Source organism: Aedes aegypti, chromosome 2, assembly GCF_002204515.2.
Source record: "Aedes aegypti strain LVP_AGWG chromosome 2, AaegL5.0 Primary Assembly, whole genome shotgun sequence".
Taxonomy (NCBI): Eukaryota; Metazoa; Arthropoda; class Insecta; order Diptera; family Culicidae; genus Aedes; species Aedes aegypti.
The window spans coordinates 269,446,861-269,464,416 of NC_035108.1; the positions used below are offsets into that span (position 1 = coordinate 269,446,861).

At 41.2% G+C, this 17,556-nt stretch overlaps 2 protein-coding genes across 3 annotated transcripts; one reads left to right on the forward strand and one right to left on the reverse strand.

Annotated features, from left to right (window-relative positions):
• Window positions 1–787: 787 nt before the first annotated feature.
• LOC5571429 lies at window positions 788–1,631 on the reverse strand. The gene is made up of 3 exons (XM_001659631.2): window positions 1,242–1,631; window positions 1,072–1,173; window positions 788–1,011 (listed from the first exon to the last, which is right to left on the reverse strand). Exons 1-3 carry the CDS (start codon window positions 1,485–1,487, stop codon window positions 871–873), a joined length of 489 nt encoding a protein of 162 aa, XP_001659681.1. The 5' UTR covers window positions 1,488–1,631; the 3' UTR covers window positions 788–870.
• Window positions 1,632–3,168: 1,537 nt separating this feature from the next.
• On the forward strand, window positions 3,169–17,193 carry LOC5571428 (zinc finger protein swm). 2 transcript variants are annotated; one of them, XM_021845054.1, is made up of 3 exons: window positions 3,169–3,501; window positions 11,121–12,082; window positions 13,186–17,193. In XM_021845054.1, the coding sequence occupies exons 2-3, from the start codon at window positions 11,420–11,422 to the stop codon at window positions 15,832–15,834; spliced, it is 3,312 nt and encodes a 1,103-aa protein (XP_021700746.1). In that variant the 5' UTR covers window positions 3,169–3,501; window positions 11,121–11,419; the 3' UTR covers window positions 15,835–17,193. The 2 variants fall into 2 exon arrangements, with proteins under 2 accessions (XP_021700746.1, XP_021700745.1); XM_021845053.1 differs by lacking the exon at window positions 3,169–3,501 and adding an exon at window positions 10,912–11,024.
• The last annotated feature ends 363 nt before the right edge of the window (window positions 17,194–17,556 follow it).

Consider the following 17,556-nt stretch of genomic DNA (forward strand, 5'->3'; position numbering starts at 1 on the left):
AAATTATTTTTCGAGATTTCTGTAACATTAGCCAGGAATTCCTGTTACGATACTTTTTGGGGTTTCGCCAATTCCGACCTAGATTCAAAGACGATAGCGACTTTTGGAAGCACACTAAAATCAAAATTTAATAGTTAAGTACAATGATGGTTCCTTAAAACAGCTTTCCAAAGTATGCCTTGATATTTCCATGAGTCGATGGTCCCTCCCCCCTGAAGGTCTCCTTCCAACTGTGATTTCGGAAGATGACAATAAATTATAGAATACTACAACAAACATTCAACAGAGCATTCGAGAATTTTCGATAACATTTAACTCTAATTCATAGAATCTTCTGGTTCTTCTGAAATGTTTCACAACAAATGAAACACTACAACAGCATCTGAGGTCGTAATTATTTCAGATTAGAACATTACAACAGCTTTATGACCACGGGCTCGATAAAGAATGGTCGAAGCATAAATTTAGGCGATTTTGTGTCATTTTGTTAGTATCATGCGCTTTAAAAGATTATACATAGCTTTTCGCTTTAAAATTTCGTTGTAACGTTCGGTAACCTCAGAGTTGTCAAAGGTGAAAAGGCACAGAGTACACTGTGTAAGACGCGTAATGCGAAACCATTTAAATGATAATTTATATATCAGTCAATATACTTACCCTTATTTCGGCTGAAAATTGAAGAAATTATCGCAGAAACATAAGGTCATCAGGACTGTTGGTTCGCAAAGAAGAGAGCCTTTCCAGCACAGCATGCCAATGCAGTCATCAGAATAAAGTCCCCATTCGCTTCGCATCAATTTGCAACGCATTATTTCGTACATTTTCGACCATAATCTACAAAAATCAAAAGTTGTTTGTTACCGTATGCAACTATATCGGAGACTGCTTAAAGCCTCGGGCAGCGTAATCGGCTGGGGTGGAGCGCTGGGGGAAGTTGGGATAACCCTCATCGCCAGGAACGACCGCTTTTCGGGAGTGAATCACCCGCCAACCGCCCTTTCGGGTCCAGTCCTAAAAGATACAAAGCCAATGTCAATCTCTACGCGGCCGTTGGAAAAGGAATTCACTTACGTTTTGGTTATATTTAAAATAGTAAGCTCCCGCGTAGATGCTGAACCCAATGAGAGCAATTTTCCCGGTCCAGAAACGGATTGCATGAGCCCATTCAAGTCCCTGCGGTATGAAAACCATTCATTACATAATCAACGCTTCTCCCATTTGTATCCCAAATTAAAACATACCAAAACCGGCGTCAGGCCCTTCTGCACCATGTCCAGGGGAGCGCGATAGGCGCGGCGAATCGGGTTCAATCTCTCCTTCCAGTATTCCGGTACGTGACGGGGTTCGTTGTGGGACAACTGTTGGTCCTTTAGCCACTGAGCACGCCAGGCACGTTCCTCCGGGGACATTCCCAGCAAACGCTCCCGCTCACGGACCATGCGGCCCGTAATGGTCATGGGCTTCACACCACCGGTATTCGATGCCATCTTGGGGCTGGCTGTTACCCGTTTCCAACCGGAAAGATTGAGGAAAACTCCGAAATTGTTACGTTTTCACGCGAAAAAGCCGAGCCACGGACACTGCGATGGATGTGTTTTTCTTCCGCGATGAGGATTGAACTGTCAAATTTGAGAGAATTCGAGCACCATATCAGCTGATCGAATCGAGCACAAAGACCGAGAGCTGGGTGCGCTTCTAAATTAACCCCAGTGCAAGTTGGTTTGGTTTCTCTACCTCGGGTCAGTGATGCCAATTCGTTTTCGTTTTTAGTCCAATGGATCAATGCACGAGTTCACTAATTTGACGTTTGAGCGGTGCCGTTCATACGTGACCAAATAACACGGCACCGCTCAAACGTCAGATAGTGAACTCGAGCATCGGTCCATTAAACATTGTGCTCTGCACAAGCAGCGAACTGGACTATCGAAATTCATACATTTTGCCTTATAAAAGATGAAACGATTATCGCAATAGGGGTCATACACAAATTACGTCACGCTCCAAGGGGGGAGGGGGTCGAGCCAAGCGTGACATGCCTTACAAAATTTTCGAAGGACTCATACAAAAAGTGTGACAAAGGGGGAGGGGGAGGGGGTCGAAAAAGTTGAAATTTAGCGTGACACGAACGCTTTATGTATTGTTTTAGCATCACTCCACACCAAGGCATCGATAGGCACGGGGTGTACGCGCGAGCCTATCGATCGCAAGGTCCTTGGTTCGATTCCAGGTTGTCGCGAAAACTATTTTTGTTTTCAAATTTCGGTTTCATAAGGCAAATTTATGAATTTCAACCCGATTCCTTGTGGCGAATTTTCATAAGGGGTTCTTATGTTTATCGATAGTCTATTTGCCTGAGTGCAAGAAAAATCCAATGTTATATATAATATTTTTTCATGTTATTGTACTGTGCAAAAGGATAGGACAAGAAACGGTCAAGGAATGATTCCACTACCGAAATTACTTGAGCTGTACACTGCTAAGGGCCTGTTCACAAATTTCATAACGCTGAAGGGGGTGGGTGGGTGTCCCATAAATGTTACAGCTCATAAAAAATTCGTAAATTATTCATACAAAAACCGTTACAAGGGGGTGGGTGGGTGTCAAAAATGGCCATTTTCGGCGTTATGAAATTTGTGAATCAACCCTAAGAAGTAGAGCTGATTTCATAACGTCGGTAACGCCTGCCGTACAAATCAAATGGAGCTATCACTTTACCGTGCGGAAAAATGTGCCGCTCAATTACTCCGCAAAAAGGCCCAAACGTAATGATAGCGGAACGGCAACGGAAAGCGGAACCGGTTCGCCACCATGAACTACAACATGCTTGTCGACTCAGACTTGGTTCACTTTCGTTTGTTGACAGCTCAATCAGGAAGGGGGTGATTTTTAAATGTGCTTTTTCGATTAAGTTATGAAAAAACTGTACATTTTCAGCACTAAACAACCTAATTATATTATGATTCTTTTCAGGCAATCAAGTTCCGTGAATGTTCTTGTAGAGCTCTTATTAATTCTGATTGTAAAATATTGTGTGACTTTTTTTTTTTTCGTGCAACCATGTTTCGCCCTAATTGTAGAAAATGCTAGAAATGTCTGGGAAATCCCAGAAAAATCTGGAAGATCGGCATCACTGAGTTTGACACAGACAACCATATTATTTACGCCGGGGCCCTTCCACAGCAGTTTGACATCGCCTTTCGAGAAAACTTCGGAAACAAAAAAACGCGTGAAGGCAAACTGCAGTCAAAAATCGGACGAAATTGTCAGTCGTCAGAAGCGATAGAAGTAAACGGGAGTGAAAAAGTTGTTTTCCACGCAGTGGAACGAAAAATACACAGCAAGTGTGATTCCGGAGAGGAGGAGATAGATTCAAGTTTTCGCCATTGCAATTTTCGAAGGGGAGAAAAAAAAAGCATCGGTGACCTCGGGCTCGAAGAAAAGTGCGCTCCGTAAAGGCTTCGTGCCTCGCCGTTTTTATTTTTCTAGTCAGACCATCGGCAGGTAAGTCTCAGCATGGAGCATTTTGTTTATTGAGCTATTTTTATGTAACTCTTCACCTCCCCGAAACGGAATATGTATCGTGCATTATCTGCTCTGGGGGGTGCTCGTTTTGTTGCATAGGGCAAAGAAAGATGAGAATGTGACACGAGACACGAAGACGGACGGTCGATGTTTCGTCTCCTCCCCAATGTCGATCTTGCCGAAGGAAAACGAACGAAACCCGGTTGCCAGTTTGTCTGTTCAAATGTTGATGAATCCCGCTCTTAGACATCTGCATATTGTCGGCGCGGTAAAAAGTTCCTCGCTGAAGTTGGATTTTTCTCAGAACCTATGCGAGATACCTAACATCGGATGCGCTCGAATGCGCCCTACTTCCCTACTTCTGATGTTTTTCTATAATTTTCTGAGAAAATTTTGCGATTTCCAAGAATGTTTCCGTATCATCTTAAAGCAATTTAGCGAACACTAAACAATATTGGCAACCATATCAAGCATAATTCTTCAATCCGACGTATCTGCAAAAATAAACAAACCGAGATTTGCTTTGCATGGGCTTGACAAACGCATAATCTACATATTGAGCCAACAAAAGTATTCCTAAAACCATTTTTCGATTTTTTGAAATAAATTTCAATTTTGCCCTATGTGCACTTTACTCAGTGTTTTTAATTTGGCTACATACACCCTGTGTTTGTAAAGCGACTCAACTGTCAACATTTTCATCCTAGCACATACACCGTACATATGCTCATAGTAAAGCGACCTATATGCCGAATCAAAACATAAAATTTGAATCAGCAGATACGTCATACCGTTTCCGAACTACTAAACATGTTGGAAATCGAGAAATTCGGATTTCTACAATTGTAGCTAGGCTGACGCGTCGGCAAACTGATGTGGAACATCATCAGTATTCGGTTCTAGACAATATTTCTTACCAAATTTCTCACAAGAACTGTTCTCTATCTACTTTTGTTACTCACAGCTCCGTCCAGTGCTCCTGTTAGTCGAGTTGAAATTGGAAACATTCGCAAACCAATATTCGTTGTAGTTGAACGTAGAAACTGTCAAATTAACGAGCTCTATAGGCCTTTTCATGTGACAGATCCGTCTATGCTTTTGTTTACATCGGTGGAGGACCGGTGCTAACACGGGCCTGTCATTTTCATAGAAGAACTGTCAAAGTGCTTCCCGATCAGCTGATTTGAGACGTCATGTGAATATGCCTATTAGGTTTTAAGGGAATTTGCAAACCGGTGTATGTGCAACTTCAAAACAATACTGGTGTATATGACGTGACGCATGTGAAAAACGAACTGTCAAACCGACGCATCAAGCAAGGTGTATGTATCAATTAAGGTATGGTATCGACGAATCATCATGGTGTATGTGAGCAGCACAAAGCAAAAGGGTTTATTCGATAATTTCACCAGTTTTTCAATCTAATTCAAAACGAATCGGAATTGTTTAATAGTGGTTAGAAACAGTGTTCTTTTTTTCAACTTGTACAAGACACAACAATAGAAAAAATGCAAAACATTTTAAATAGGATTTAAAATGCTTTACAATATATTGCATCGCATTTTTCTCGAATCCATCAAAATGTTAGATACGCCTATTTGAAAAATTATGCTTGATATATGTAGTAAAACGGTATATAAAATCTGGGGTGGCGAATAACTGGTACATGGCGAATACCGGTACACCTTCCCTATTTGTTTGACTGAAATAAGCATTTAGATCATGATTTGGACCTAAAATGGTTGTAGAATACACATCCATTACAGAAATGTTTGATTGGGAACGAGATCTGACAGAACGTCCCGCGTTTCGCGGGACATATATGGTCGCTTTAAACTCCGGTGAAAATAATTTTCTAACAATTGGCCGAACTTACAATAAATACAAATAATTATTGTTTTGAATGGCAATTTGTGTATTGTTCTATGTTCTACAATACACAAACAATTCAACAAAATGCGTTTTGATTTGATGGTGCTAGAAATAATATCTGTATGAATTGTTCCCCGACTTACTACTAGATATCTGTGCTAACAGTAGCACGTAATAAAACTCAAAGCCCCCCTTCCACCCATAAACCCTTACTTAATAAATGTACAGCCCCAAACTACCTTTCAAATTTATATGTTCACCCAATTATAGCGCATTGCGCATATTAAAAGTGTGGTTAGAAGAGGGAAATCGCAAATATATTATGTGCGAGATTATGTCGCATCTTATTCAGCATAAGATGACGAATCAGTGCGGCGAAGACACCAACCGATCCGACGTTATCCCGCACTTTTATTTACGATTTCGCACTTATAGGGAGTCCAGTTTCCAATGCAATCCTGAACTTGTTTAGTTTATTTCAGTCGGTGAATCTACAATTGTTTTACACAAAAATATAAATTTTACCAAAATTGAAAGGTTAAAAAATTAAAAAATAATAAAAGTGATATGTTACATAATACTAAATTGTTTTACCATTCTTTCTCTGCTCTGCTCGTTCTTCGATAGCAGTTGTATCTACCCTTGAAAGATGCACAAAAGCCTTTAGACGTTAAATACGTCTTACGGCAATATACTGGGTGTCAATTGAAAATCTAAAATGTTGCGACCGTCACGAAATTATGTAAGATTTTGAATATTAATAATTCAGCCATTTACCGGTAGATTTTCAATATTTTCCCACCAATCGGTCGGATATTTATACAACATTTTACTCAAATTAAGAAAACTTTTGATTTTTGACGATAGACTGTCGAAAATTTTGAAAATGTCGACCCCTTTCTTACGCAACCAAACACGTGGGTTGGGAAGCACACTATAAAAGCAGACCAATTTCTGCTTCTTCGCTCATTCTTCTTTTGACGTTAACTACGTCTTACGGCAATATACTGGGTGTCAATTGAAAATCTATAATGTTGCGACCGTTACGATATCATGTTATAGTTTGAACTAAAGGAAGGCTGCAACTATGACAATCGACTCAAAATTCAAATGCAGAAAATCACTTGGCGTAGTTAACGTCATGCGGTCGTGTCTTGTACACAACCCTTTCTGATTTTTTAACAGAGTGATTAGAGGCCGCGGCTATAATGCAAAGCCTTGTTAAAGGTATCTGGGCTCGATTCCTGGTCGGTCCAGGATATTTTCGTAATGGAAATTTTCTTGACTTCCCTGGACATAGAGTATAATCGCATCGTACCTGCCATACGAATGCGAAATTGGCAACATTGGCAAAGAAAGCTCTCAGTTAATAACTACACTGTAAGCTCGTCATTACTCTTTAATGTGGTAAAAACACCCATTATTTTCTGATCTATGTAGACGTCAAAATAAAGGGTAAATTATTTTTTCTAATAATGGGTGTTTACTACCCTTTTATATATTCCGTTCATTTACTCTATAATGGGTGAAAATTCTCTTGCAATCAGATTAAATTTCTCTCTCAGACTAGCAGCTGTTTTAATAATTTGTTTAGTTGATCCCGTACCAATAAAAAAATCAGAATTGGCAGTAACTCCAAGGTATGTGAATTCAAGTTCATTCCCTGTCGTGTTCTAACTGGTTAAACTATCAAATTTCACAGGATGTTTTTTACCAGGCTTCTGCTATTCCATATGGTTGTCTTGCTGCACAAAACTTCCAAGTACTGTTACCCAGGCCTGCAAATTTGCCTTTAGCATACGATTCTCTTACATTGGACCTATTATTATGTGTATTTTATTATTAAATAAAATGTTTTTATTGTCATAGGTTTGCACTAATGTTTTTTCTTCGAAAAAAAAGCATAAGAATCGATTTATATTTTGAAAATGTGAAGAGTAAATTTTACTCTGTTTCTTAAAAAAATGTTTTTGAATAATGGGTAAAATTCACTCGTTAACTGACGTACAAGCCGTTTACTCTTTAATGAGTACAGGCCCTTTACTCTTTTAATGAGTTAAACTAGTTTCTCTCAAAGAGGGTACTTTTTTACCCTTTAAAGGGTACTTTGATCTTACAGTGTATATGAAAGTGCTCAAAAGAACACTAAGCTTAGAATCAGGCTCTTTCCCAGTGAGGACGTAATGCCAAGAAGAAGAAGCCTTAGGCCTATTGCACTTATGGAAAATATATATTTTCCCTTCAAGATTTCTGGTTTTTAAGGGTCATCGAACTGGTAGTTTACTGTCGATTTGATGGATCTACAATTGATTTGTCTGTCTAAACCGTTATAAATCACACCTTGTTTGGTTACTCCCGAGCGAGAGGCACTCCTATAGACTAGTGAATTGAAAATACGCTTCCGAAAATAATACATTTAAATTACAAAAATAAATGTAACATTTGTTATTCGAAAATTAATGCAACAATAGTTACATGAATTGTAAAAATGCACAAAAATTCTACACTAAGTATAAAAATCAAGAATAAACATTTTGCAACATGTTGAGATGCTTTTTTTCAGCACGAGTCGTACCATAAGTAGTGCTGAGAAGTAGCACTTTCTAGTATTATTCAATTTGAAAGGAATGGTGGTTCAACGGAATTGTAAAAAATAATTATTACATCCTCATTATAAAATCCGGTCTAAATTACATCGAAACATACTTTTATAATCAATCCATCCGACCACCCCTCAATTTTCGAATCGTGCAGCTGGCAGCTGGGTGTCAACAACAGCTGTTTTGGAAATCTGATTAGACGTCCTCTTTGCTCTACTAAAGAAGGGGTGCTCATCTGCGCGCGAACATTTTTTCGCTCGTCGTTGTTGCTGCCAAATCAAATCTGACAGCGACTGTTTTACCAATCGTTCACTCAGGCAAATGGACTATCGATGAACCCCTTATGAAAATTCGCCACTCGGAATCGGGTTGAAATTCATAAATTTACCTTATGAAACCGAAAATTGATAACAAAAATAGTTTTCGCGACTATCTGGAATCGAACCAAGGACCTTGCACAGCCAATTCAAAGTACCGACCCCAATAAAATTTTACTGGGTTTTAGAACTACGGATTATTCGGTAATTTTTACGATTACCGAAAAACCCCCGTAAACTAAAATATGGTTTGATTGATGAAAGTTACTGACTTTGTTGCAGTCGAGAGAGGTGCTGGCAAATACCGAGTCTTTGAGCAAAAAATAAGACAATATTCGTTCATCTCTGATCAGTTACAAAGCTAGAAGTAGTTTTTATTAATATCAATTATATAAAACATCAAATAGACCTACAAATTCAGTGGTTTTATTCGGGGCACAATTTTGTTCTTATAGTCACCTCCTCACAGTAGCTATTCAGTCTTACTTCTAAGCATGAGCCTATTTATTATTCATTAGAAGTCGAATCTAGTACACGACACTGAAGACGGCCTTACAGTTGAGGTCGAAATACGCGTATCTGTGAAAGAATACAAACTCTAGTGGAAAATAATGGTATAGTACGTAATTAATGGACCGTCCCTTAGCAGAAGCATTCTAGGTGATGGATCCGATTGGCCATATGGTCATTGGTACCGGGCCCCAAAGAGAAGCGGTCAGACGATAGCTTCGACCTGAGGGAAGAAGAAGAAGATACATCCGAGCTCTAACCTTTTGCTCCCTTTTCTTCGCTGTTGACTACATCTGGTAAACCAAATGAAATTACCTTAGTAGACTACTCTGATATAACTGCTACGTACCTCATGAAATGCTAAATAAATGTGCTGGTAAAACTGTATATAAATGCCTAAACGTTTGTATTTATTCCAAAAATTTAATTAGAAATATGCAGTGTAACCCGGAGAAATCGCTAATTAAAAATCTAATCGTTTTCATTAGAGAAAAAAATGGTTTCATTTGAAGGTTATATGATTCAGTCTATGACTTCAGCTGCAATTGGTTTCACTAGATATCTACTTTTTATATAAAAGTTATGTGAAGTTCGTAATGAACTCTATATATAGGATTTCAAAATGAAAGTTGTATTAAAAGCATTATGGAAGAAAGCTATATGATTTTTGTAATGATTCGGATATGATTAATATTTGGCGTGTATGTTTTACTGCATATATCCAGTGATGCCTGCAGAACAGCCCAATAATTATAGCTAAAGTTTTACAACTCATTCAAAAATCAATAACTAATTACCGGGGCGTCCGATTTAAAGACGGTCTTCGGCAAAGTTGTAGCTTATTATTGTACCTCACAGTATCAACATACACGCAAACAAATTTTGTTGTATAATCTACCGAATCCATGATAAAATTAAGAACTGCACCAACGATTTTGAGGCTTTGCCAAACTCGAAGCTTTGACGTCGAAACGTCATTGTTCTCATGCTCCAGCTGATTGTGTTCTCGTGTCAAAACCAGCTGATAGTAACTGAAATCAAGGATGAAAGGTAGATGGTGTTTGAAAATGTACCATCAGTACATTATTGGCAGCTTCTTAATTTCGTCATGAAGGTTTAATCATTCGTGAAAATTACATTATTGTTCTTAAGAAGATTCTTGAGAAACACATTTTGGTTTGGTGTCGATAGATATGTTTGTTGCGAAACGATAGCATATCGTCCATTTATTACGTAAGGAATTATAGGGGGGGGGGGTTGAGATTTCTTACGCTTCATACATTTTTTTATAACTTTCATACAAAAAACCTTGCAAAGGGGGAGGGGGCGTCGAAAAACCGCTAAAATTGTCTTACGTAATTAATGGACCGCCCTTAAATCACAATTGTTTTACAAAGTTCAACAGCTCGAAGGTTAAAGGTGTCAGATTTGACATCATATCATAACGATAATTTACCTCACTGAAACACCTCACGACTGTCATGTCTACCTATCTCAAGTGATATGAGCCTCTGTGCGTGCCATAAATTCCTTTGTTCGTTTGACTTTTACTGTGCGCCGTGTGTTGGTGCTGTCTCGCTTTCTCTCGCGGGCAACTTGAAAACAGGGCGCACAGTAAAAGTGAAACGTTTTATAGTATGCATAGGCTCATTAATTATTCTACCTTATGACTCTGGTATCTTCACTTGTTCGTACCTACGGGATTTAAATACTGGCTGCTATAGGCGCATAAGGGAGCCTTCCCGAACTGTGGACAGACTAACATATTATATTATAAAAAAAAGACCTTCGAGTTAAAAATTGCGTGAGTTCTAAGGGCCCATTCACAAATTTCATAACGCTATAAGGGGTGGATGGGTGTCCTAGCGATGTTACGGCCCATACAAAAATTTAATAACATTCATACAAAAAGCGTTACAAGGGGGTGGGTGGGTGTCCAAAATAACCAATTTCAACGTTACGAAATAAATTAATGAGCCCTAATTACCCCTACGCAATGTCTACATCGAACAGAATAGTTATTCTTTAATAATTATTGACTCGTTTCACTTTTTGTCAATTCTGGCCGCACTGCTCCATCAGGCCGCAGCCAGCAGTCGTCGTCCGTCGAGTCGACAAAAGACAACTCAAAGTCGAAAAAGGCAAAAGCGAATGGAGATTGATCGGATTAGTGTGTCTTTTTAATTTCATCGCAAATCAAGTGGTGCGTGGATTGAAAAACTCAATTTTTGATTAGATTCATCTGCTCGTAGTTGTTGACCAGTTTTCTGATAGTGGATTGTTTGTTCTATCGTTTCAGATTAGAGGAAAAGCCAATCGTCGTCGAATTTGGTGCGTTTTTTCGCTGGTGGCACAAGAGAAGAGGAGGAAAAACAGCAGGAAGAAAAAGAAGCAAGAGTAAAATTTTCTGCAGCAGCTGTACTCACACAAATACAGACAGCAGCAGCCAGTCGCCATTACACAATACATCGAAATACCTTCCCATCGTGGATCGTTCCGTGTGTAGATTTTTAATAATAGAAGGAGATTGTGGTCTCCAGCTAGGAGGAAAGTGCGTCGAAGTGTCCATTTAGTAGAGGAAGGTCGTCGGAAGTAACGATGCATATAAACAATCCGGATGCGTTGAAGACGTGGCTGACGGAGGTTCTGGAACCTCTTTGCGATGCTGATCCCGCTGCATTGGCCCGATATGTGCTGGCACTGTTGAAGAAGGACAAACCCGAAAAGGAACTAAGAGACTGCATGAAAGAACAGCTGGATGTTTTTCTGGCCCACGAAACAGAACCATTCTTGGAGCGATTGTTCCGGGCGATCAAAAGTGAGGAGTATATCAAAATAGTGCAAGCAAAGGAAGCTGCCGCAGCGTTGGCCGCTGCTACTTCTGCTGCTGCTGCAGCCGCCCAACTACAAAGTGTCCACCCCGCAACCCAGTCACAGTCTTCGTCAACCCCGGAGGAAAGCAGCAACAGCACCTCCAAGGTGCGCATCAAGCGGGAGTTCACCCCACCCCTTCAGGACACCAACAGCAACGGCAAATCATCCAACAAAGATTCATCTGCGGGAAATGCCATCTCGGGAGACAAAACTTCCATCACCTCCAGCAGCAACAGTAGTGCCGTGCATGAAACTGCATCCGAATCAGTGCCGAGCAGTGTCAGTGGGGGAGCGACTTCGACCCCACAGGCCCCCAACAGTGTAGGTTCCAGTCAAAACGCAGCGGGGAAAACTCCAGCCAAAAGTTCCAGCAACAAGGATGAGCATGTAAGTAATTGTACCTCGAATCGTTTTTTTTACGTTTATCTGACAAATTACCTACGACCTACATGATTCTTGAAATCACACGTTGCAAACCCCACTCATCGTCTCGATGCGTCGTTTGTCTGTTTTTTTTGCCCTCACTTCTATCTATATATATCATTGCTTTGCGCGACTCGGCACCATGTCAGAGTGTATTCAAAGACACAAACGAACAAAACTATCGACGACACATGACGTCACTGAAAATTCTCGATCGTTTAGTCGTAGGCCCGTGTACAATATTGCATATTTATTGCGACCGAGTGCGAAGCGGGGAGTAGAGGAGGTGAATTTTCATTTGCCCTTAATCGGTCGATTAATTGCTGTAGGTGGAAGTCGGCTATGGTCGTACGCTTCGAGCACCTACGCGATTGATTGTTAAAACTACGATACGATTTATACGATTGCTAATTTATTGTACATGTTTTTCGAATAATATATACAGGGTTAGTAGCAGGTCTCCTTTCTTAGACTTGGTCACCATTTCACTGCAAACTTCTAAAAAGTTCCTGTTTTATAAATCCTAACTTTCATACGGTTTTGAGGAAATCAAGAAAAATTACAACCTGTATTCTAAAACTATTTTGAATTGTATCCTTTTTTAAACATATTTTTGCCGTGTGTACGTCGCTATGTTTTGCATTCAATCGGCTTGTGTTATAAAATTTCTGATGAAATTTTTACTAATATTTTGAAGTATCATTCATAAAAATATTTAGAGATTTTATGACGATTTCTTGGAAGATTTTTGTTTTTTTTTTGCAGAATTGTCAAAGAAATTCCAGCGAAATTGGAGCTTCTGGGCGATGAAACATTTTTCAAGCATCTTTAGTTTCTCTTGAAAACTTTTGCGGTTAGTCAGGTCACTTCTGTGCAAAAAAAAAACTGCACAAATTTGCAGAATTTTTGCTGTTTATCTATTTGTTATTGTAGAAATTGATAAAGAAATCAAGCGTGTGCTAGAATAAGGGCGTAAGTCTCATGATCGATTTCTCTTCATTGATTCTCACTTCTGTGAATAATGATAATGATACTAATCCATACTTTTCAACCTTATTCTTTCACAGAACAAAGACAGCCGCAGCAGAGGCCGCCGGATATCGAATCGCTCTCGGTCACGGTCGCGGTCCCGATCCAGATCTTTCGAACGGAACCGCGAATCTCGTCGATCACGTTCCCGAGACCGCGGCCCTCTGCGCGGGGAATCCAATCGGGACAAGGTTAACCGTCAATATCGGAGCAACAAATCGCCGGCAGGTCGGGGCGAATCCTTCCGCCGGTACGATCGCAAAAATCACGGATATGAAAGTCGTCGCGGCGGTGGCGGTGGCGGAGGTAGCGGAAGCGGTGGGGGTGGTTCTGGTGGAAGTTCCGGAGCTAGTGCAGGCACTAGTGGCAATCGCATAGTTAACAGAAGCCAATCCGGTAGCCGATCGCCATCACCAGTCGTTGATCGTAGGAAAATGGCCCGTTCCGAATCGCCGGTTTCCGTGGCGGCACCAACTGTTATCCCCACCCCTGCACTGGAACCCATCGTTGAAACTGGGTCGCTGAATGCTAAAAGACAACGCTGCAGGGATTTCGATGAGAAAGGCTACTGTATGCGAGGAGAAACGTGTCCCTGGGATCATGGTGTTGATCCGGTTGTTTTGGAAGATATCAATAATCCGGCACTGATAACGATTCAATCCGCGGCTCAGATGCGAACGGGGCCAATTCATCCCGAATACAGTCCAGATGCTCCAGAATTGTGGAACAGACCGCCTAGTTTCCCGCCAGGCAGACCTTCCATCGCCCAGAGGCTAGGAAACATTGCAGGAGTTACTGGATTTGGACCACGCGGTGCACTGAGTGGGTCATTCCGAGGTGTGGCTCCTGGTTTTCCCACAGGTTTCCCAGGAAATCCAATCGGTGCGACTCCACTCCAGAGAGAGCTTATATCCGTTCCCGTCGTAGATGCCAACAAAGGAGGAGACGTTTCGGCACAACAACCAAAGCGTCGATTTGAACCAGAGGATGCCGTCGCGGTGGCTGATGCTCACTTGAAGAGGAAACTTCCATTGAATAACCGCTTGGGACCCCGAGTGGCCGGACACCCTGCCAATAATGGCGGTATTGTAAACCCACAGCAAAACTGTTCATTGGAGTTGCGGAAGATTCCGAGAGGGTTGAATGCGATCGCTCATTTGAACAATCACTTCTCCAAATTCGGAAAGATTGTCAACATCCAAATCAGCTACGATGGGGACCCAGAAGCGGCCATCGTGACATTCTCAACCCATGCCGAAGCGAATGTCGCCTATCGCAGCACGGAGGCCGTTCTAAATAATCGTTTCATTAAAGTATTTTGGCATTCGTCGCCGGTTGGAGGAGAACAGCCTGCAATCACACCAGGTGCCAAGACAGAGCATTCGCTGCGTAGAACGTACCCGAATCAGTACAGCATCAACAATAACCTTAACATTACATCTGTTGCCGCGACTCCAACGTCCACGACGCCAACGGTATCCAAGGACGGAGCTGCGGCCATTGTTGCAACCAGCTCTGCAGCATCTTCCATTGCTAGCGGTGGCGAGAATGTTGCTCCTAGCACAACTGTGGTAGCCACCCATTTGACAAACACTGCTACCAAACTCGTCAATACCGGTGCGGCTCCGATCGTGACAGCAAACCAATTACGTATGAAAAATGCTGCTAAAATCAATCATGCCAAGTCCGACCTTATGAGAAAGACGCAGGAAATCAGCCAGGGACTGCTGAAGCGAAAGTACGATCTTCTACAGCGCTACCTGAAGGAACTCCGAACGCTGGTGATGATGGTCGAAAAGTTCGAAGCGCATGATCCGAGTCGTGCCAAGTTGCTGTCGTCGATCAAAGAACTGGAAGGCAACATCGACAAACTGAAGCAGGAAATCGCCAGTGATCAGCATCAGATTGCGCCTCAAATGGCCCCAAAGCGCAAAACTAAAGAACAGCACGAGAAGGAGATCCTCGATGCAGAATTGGAACTGATTGCCCAAGAACAACGTACTCACCGAGTGCCCGGAACAGGAAATGGTCCGGCTCCAGTGGTAGCCAATGCGGGTGGTCCCATAAGTAAACCTCAGCTGTTTGGTCCGCAAGGAGCTCGGGCTGCTCGTTCCATTAATCGAGTGGCTCCTCTTGGTTCCACCAGTGTAGATCGACGTCCAACGACGATCGCCGTGACCGGATTCACATTGGAAGACGCCGATGCTTTGTTAGGACACTTCAAGCATTTCGGTGAGATTACCAAACATCAGCTAGAGGAAAAGGTGCCATCATTGTCGATCACATACTCGATTCGTCAAAACGCCGAAAAGGCACTCGTCCGGGGCAAAATGTTCCGCGACTTGACGCTTCAGATTGGATGGGCGGTGATTAACAACAACAATAATAACGTAGCCCAACCGACAATTCAAGTAGAAAAAACCGAGAGCAAGGAGAAAATTGCTTCCGTTGAAAGCACTGCGGATGCGGATGGTTTGGACAAAGCGATGGAAGAATCACCCGGGAAATTGGAAGAAGCAGCAGGAGAAACAGTCGGCCCAGCAGTCGGAGCAGAAACCGGTTCAGCAGCTTCGATGGACACGTTGACCGAAACGGCTTCTATGGAGGAAGCTTCCGAGGTACAGATGGCTGAAGAAGAAGAGGAAGAGGAGGACATGGAATCGGAGGACCGTTCCTGGCGCCGTTGATAATCGCCGTGGAGTGTGGAACCAAGCGGATTTATAAGCCATCACTAGGGAGCAGCAACAGCCGGAAGAGAAAATCAGCAAACTGAATTGAAATATCAACCTTTTATTTCACTTTTGTCATTAACTTCTAAGTAGATTTTGTTCTCTCCGAATGTAGCAAGTAAGAATTCTCCACTACGCAAAATGTTTTCTTTTTGTTATTTACCTTTGTAGTCGAATGTTTTGTAACGTTTGAAATTGTTAGAGATCTGTCGAGCAAAATTTTGATTCCCAAAGCAAAACGTAGTATCAGAGGAGTGTTTCCATGTTTGCAAACCAACACTGAATTACAAGCAATTAGAATTAGATTTTATTGTTCAAAGACCTTAAAGTTTACAATGGAACCCATTTTTAAGCTGGTAGCCTATTATTAAGTCGTTTGACTATTCGTAACGAACCAAAATTATTGATTATGAAAGTTTTATTTTGATAGAAGGGGCACGCATCGAAGCGGAATCTAGCGGCTTTCAAACTACAAACAAAAAACGATGATAGTTGTTTTATCGAGGAAATCTAGTAATTAACTATAAATTAATTATGAAGCAAATTAAAATCTATACAAACCTATAGATACAAAAGCTATAAGATGATAAAAGTAATAAACATTAAGTGTACATACAGTGATTTGTAATCTAGGAAACAACCTAACGAAGGAAGGAAAACTAATTTAATATATTCAAACTACAAATGAGCGATTAGGACCTTGTTTAAATAATAACACCGCCGTCGTAACGTGCAAGGATTGACCATCATCGACCACCTTGGGACACATCCATCATCACACCGACTACATCGAGAGGTGGCTGTAAACCTTTTTGTGCGCGTGTGCCGCCTGATGCAACCCCGTGGACTACAGACAAGATCGGCGAGTTTCTTTTGTTTTCTTCTATTTCTTGTATTTCTTTACAGATGCGATAACCGTTCCCAGTGCGTAACGCTTCTTGAGACGTTCGACTCAGCAACAGATTGTAACCAGCCCCTTTAGTAGCTTGGCCGTAGTTGATAAGAACTCATGAAAAAAAACTGTTATCAGTAATTTGTGGAAATGTAAGAGATAGGACAGTTTGATTTAGGAAACATTGCAAAAGAGAAAAAAAATATGCGGAACTCTGATAAAAAAAGATGCCGAAAAAACAGTACAATGCAAAAAAGAAAACAGCATGCAAAAGTTACTCAAAAAATAACGGAGTAAAAAAGATCACAGTCGGCACAACGCTAAGAGAAGGTTTACGAGTAATAACTAAAAAATAAAGTTGATTTCAAAAAATGAAAGATTACGGAAAACTCGTACACAGAGTTCATGATAGCTATAACTTAAAACTTGTGTTTTATTGGCTCTGCCTTCCTTGTCCCTGCTGTCGTTATCGTCCACCTTGAAAAATATGTTCTAATCCAACTGCTGAATGTTAAGAATTAACTTTTTTTTTGTATGAAACGGTAGTTCGTGGCAAAACATGCAAAATTTACACTCGTGCCTATTCTGCGCGGCGTGTGAGTCGAGACGAGTCGCTCTCACCGCGAGTGACATGAGACGACTAATGTTAATCAAATGGGAGCGAGTTGACAATTGTCACCTCATTCGACTCGTGTCACCTCACACGCCGCGCAGAATAGGCACGATTAATTAGGTCATATGAATAAAACCGAGGGGGTCGTCCATTAATTACATAAGGGATTATGGGG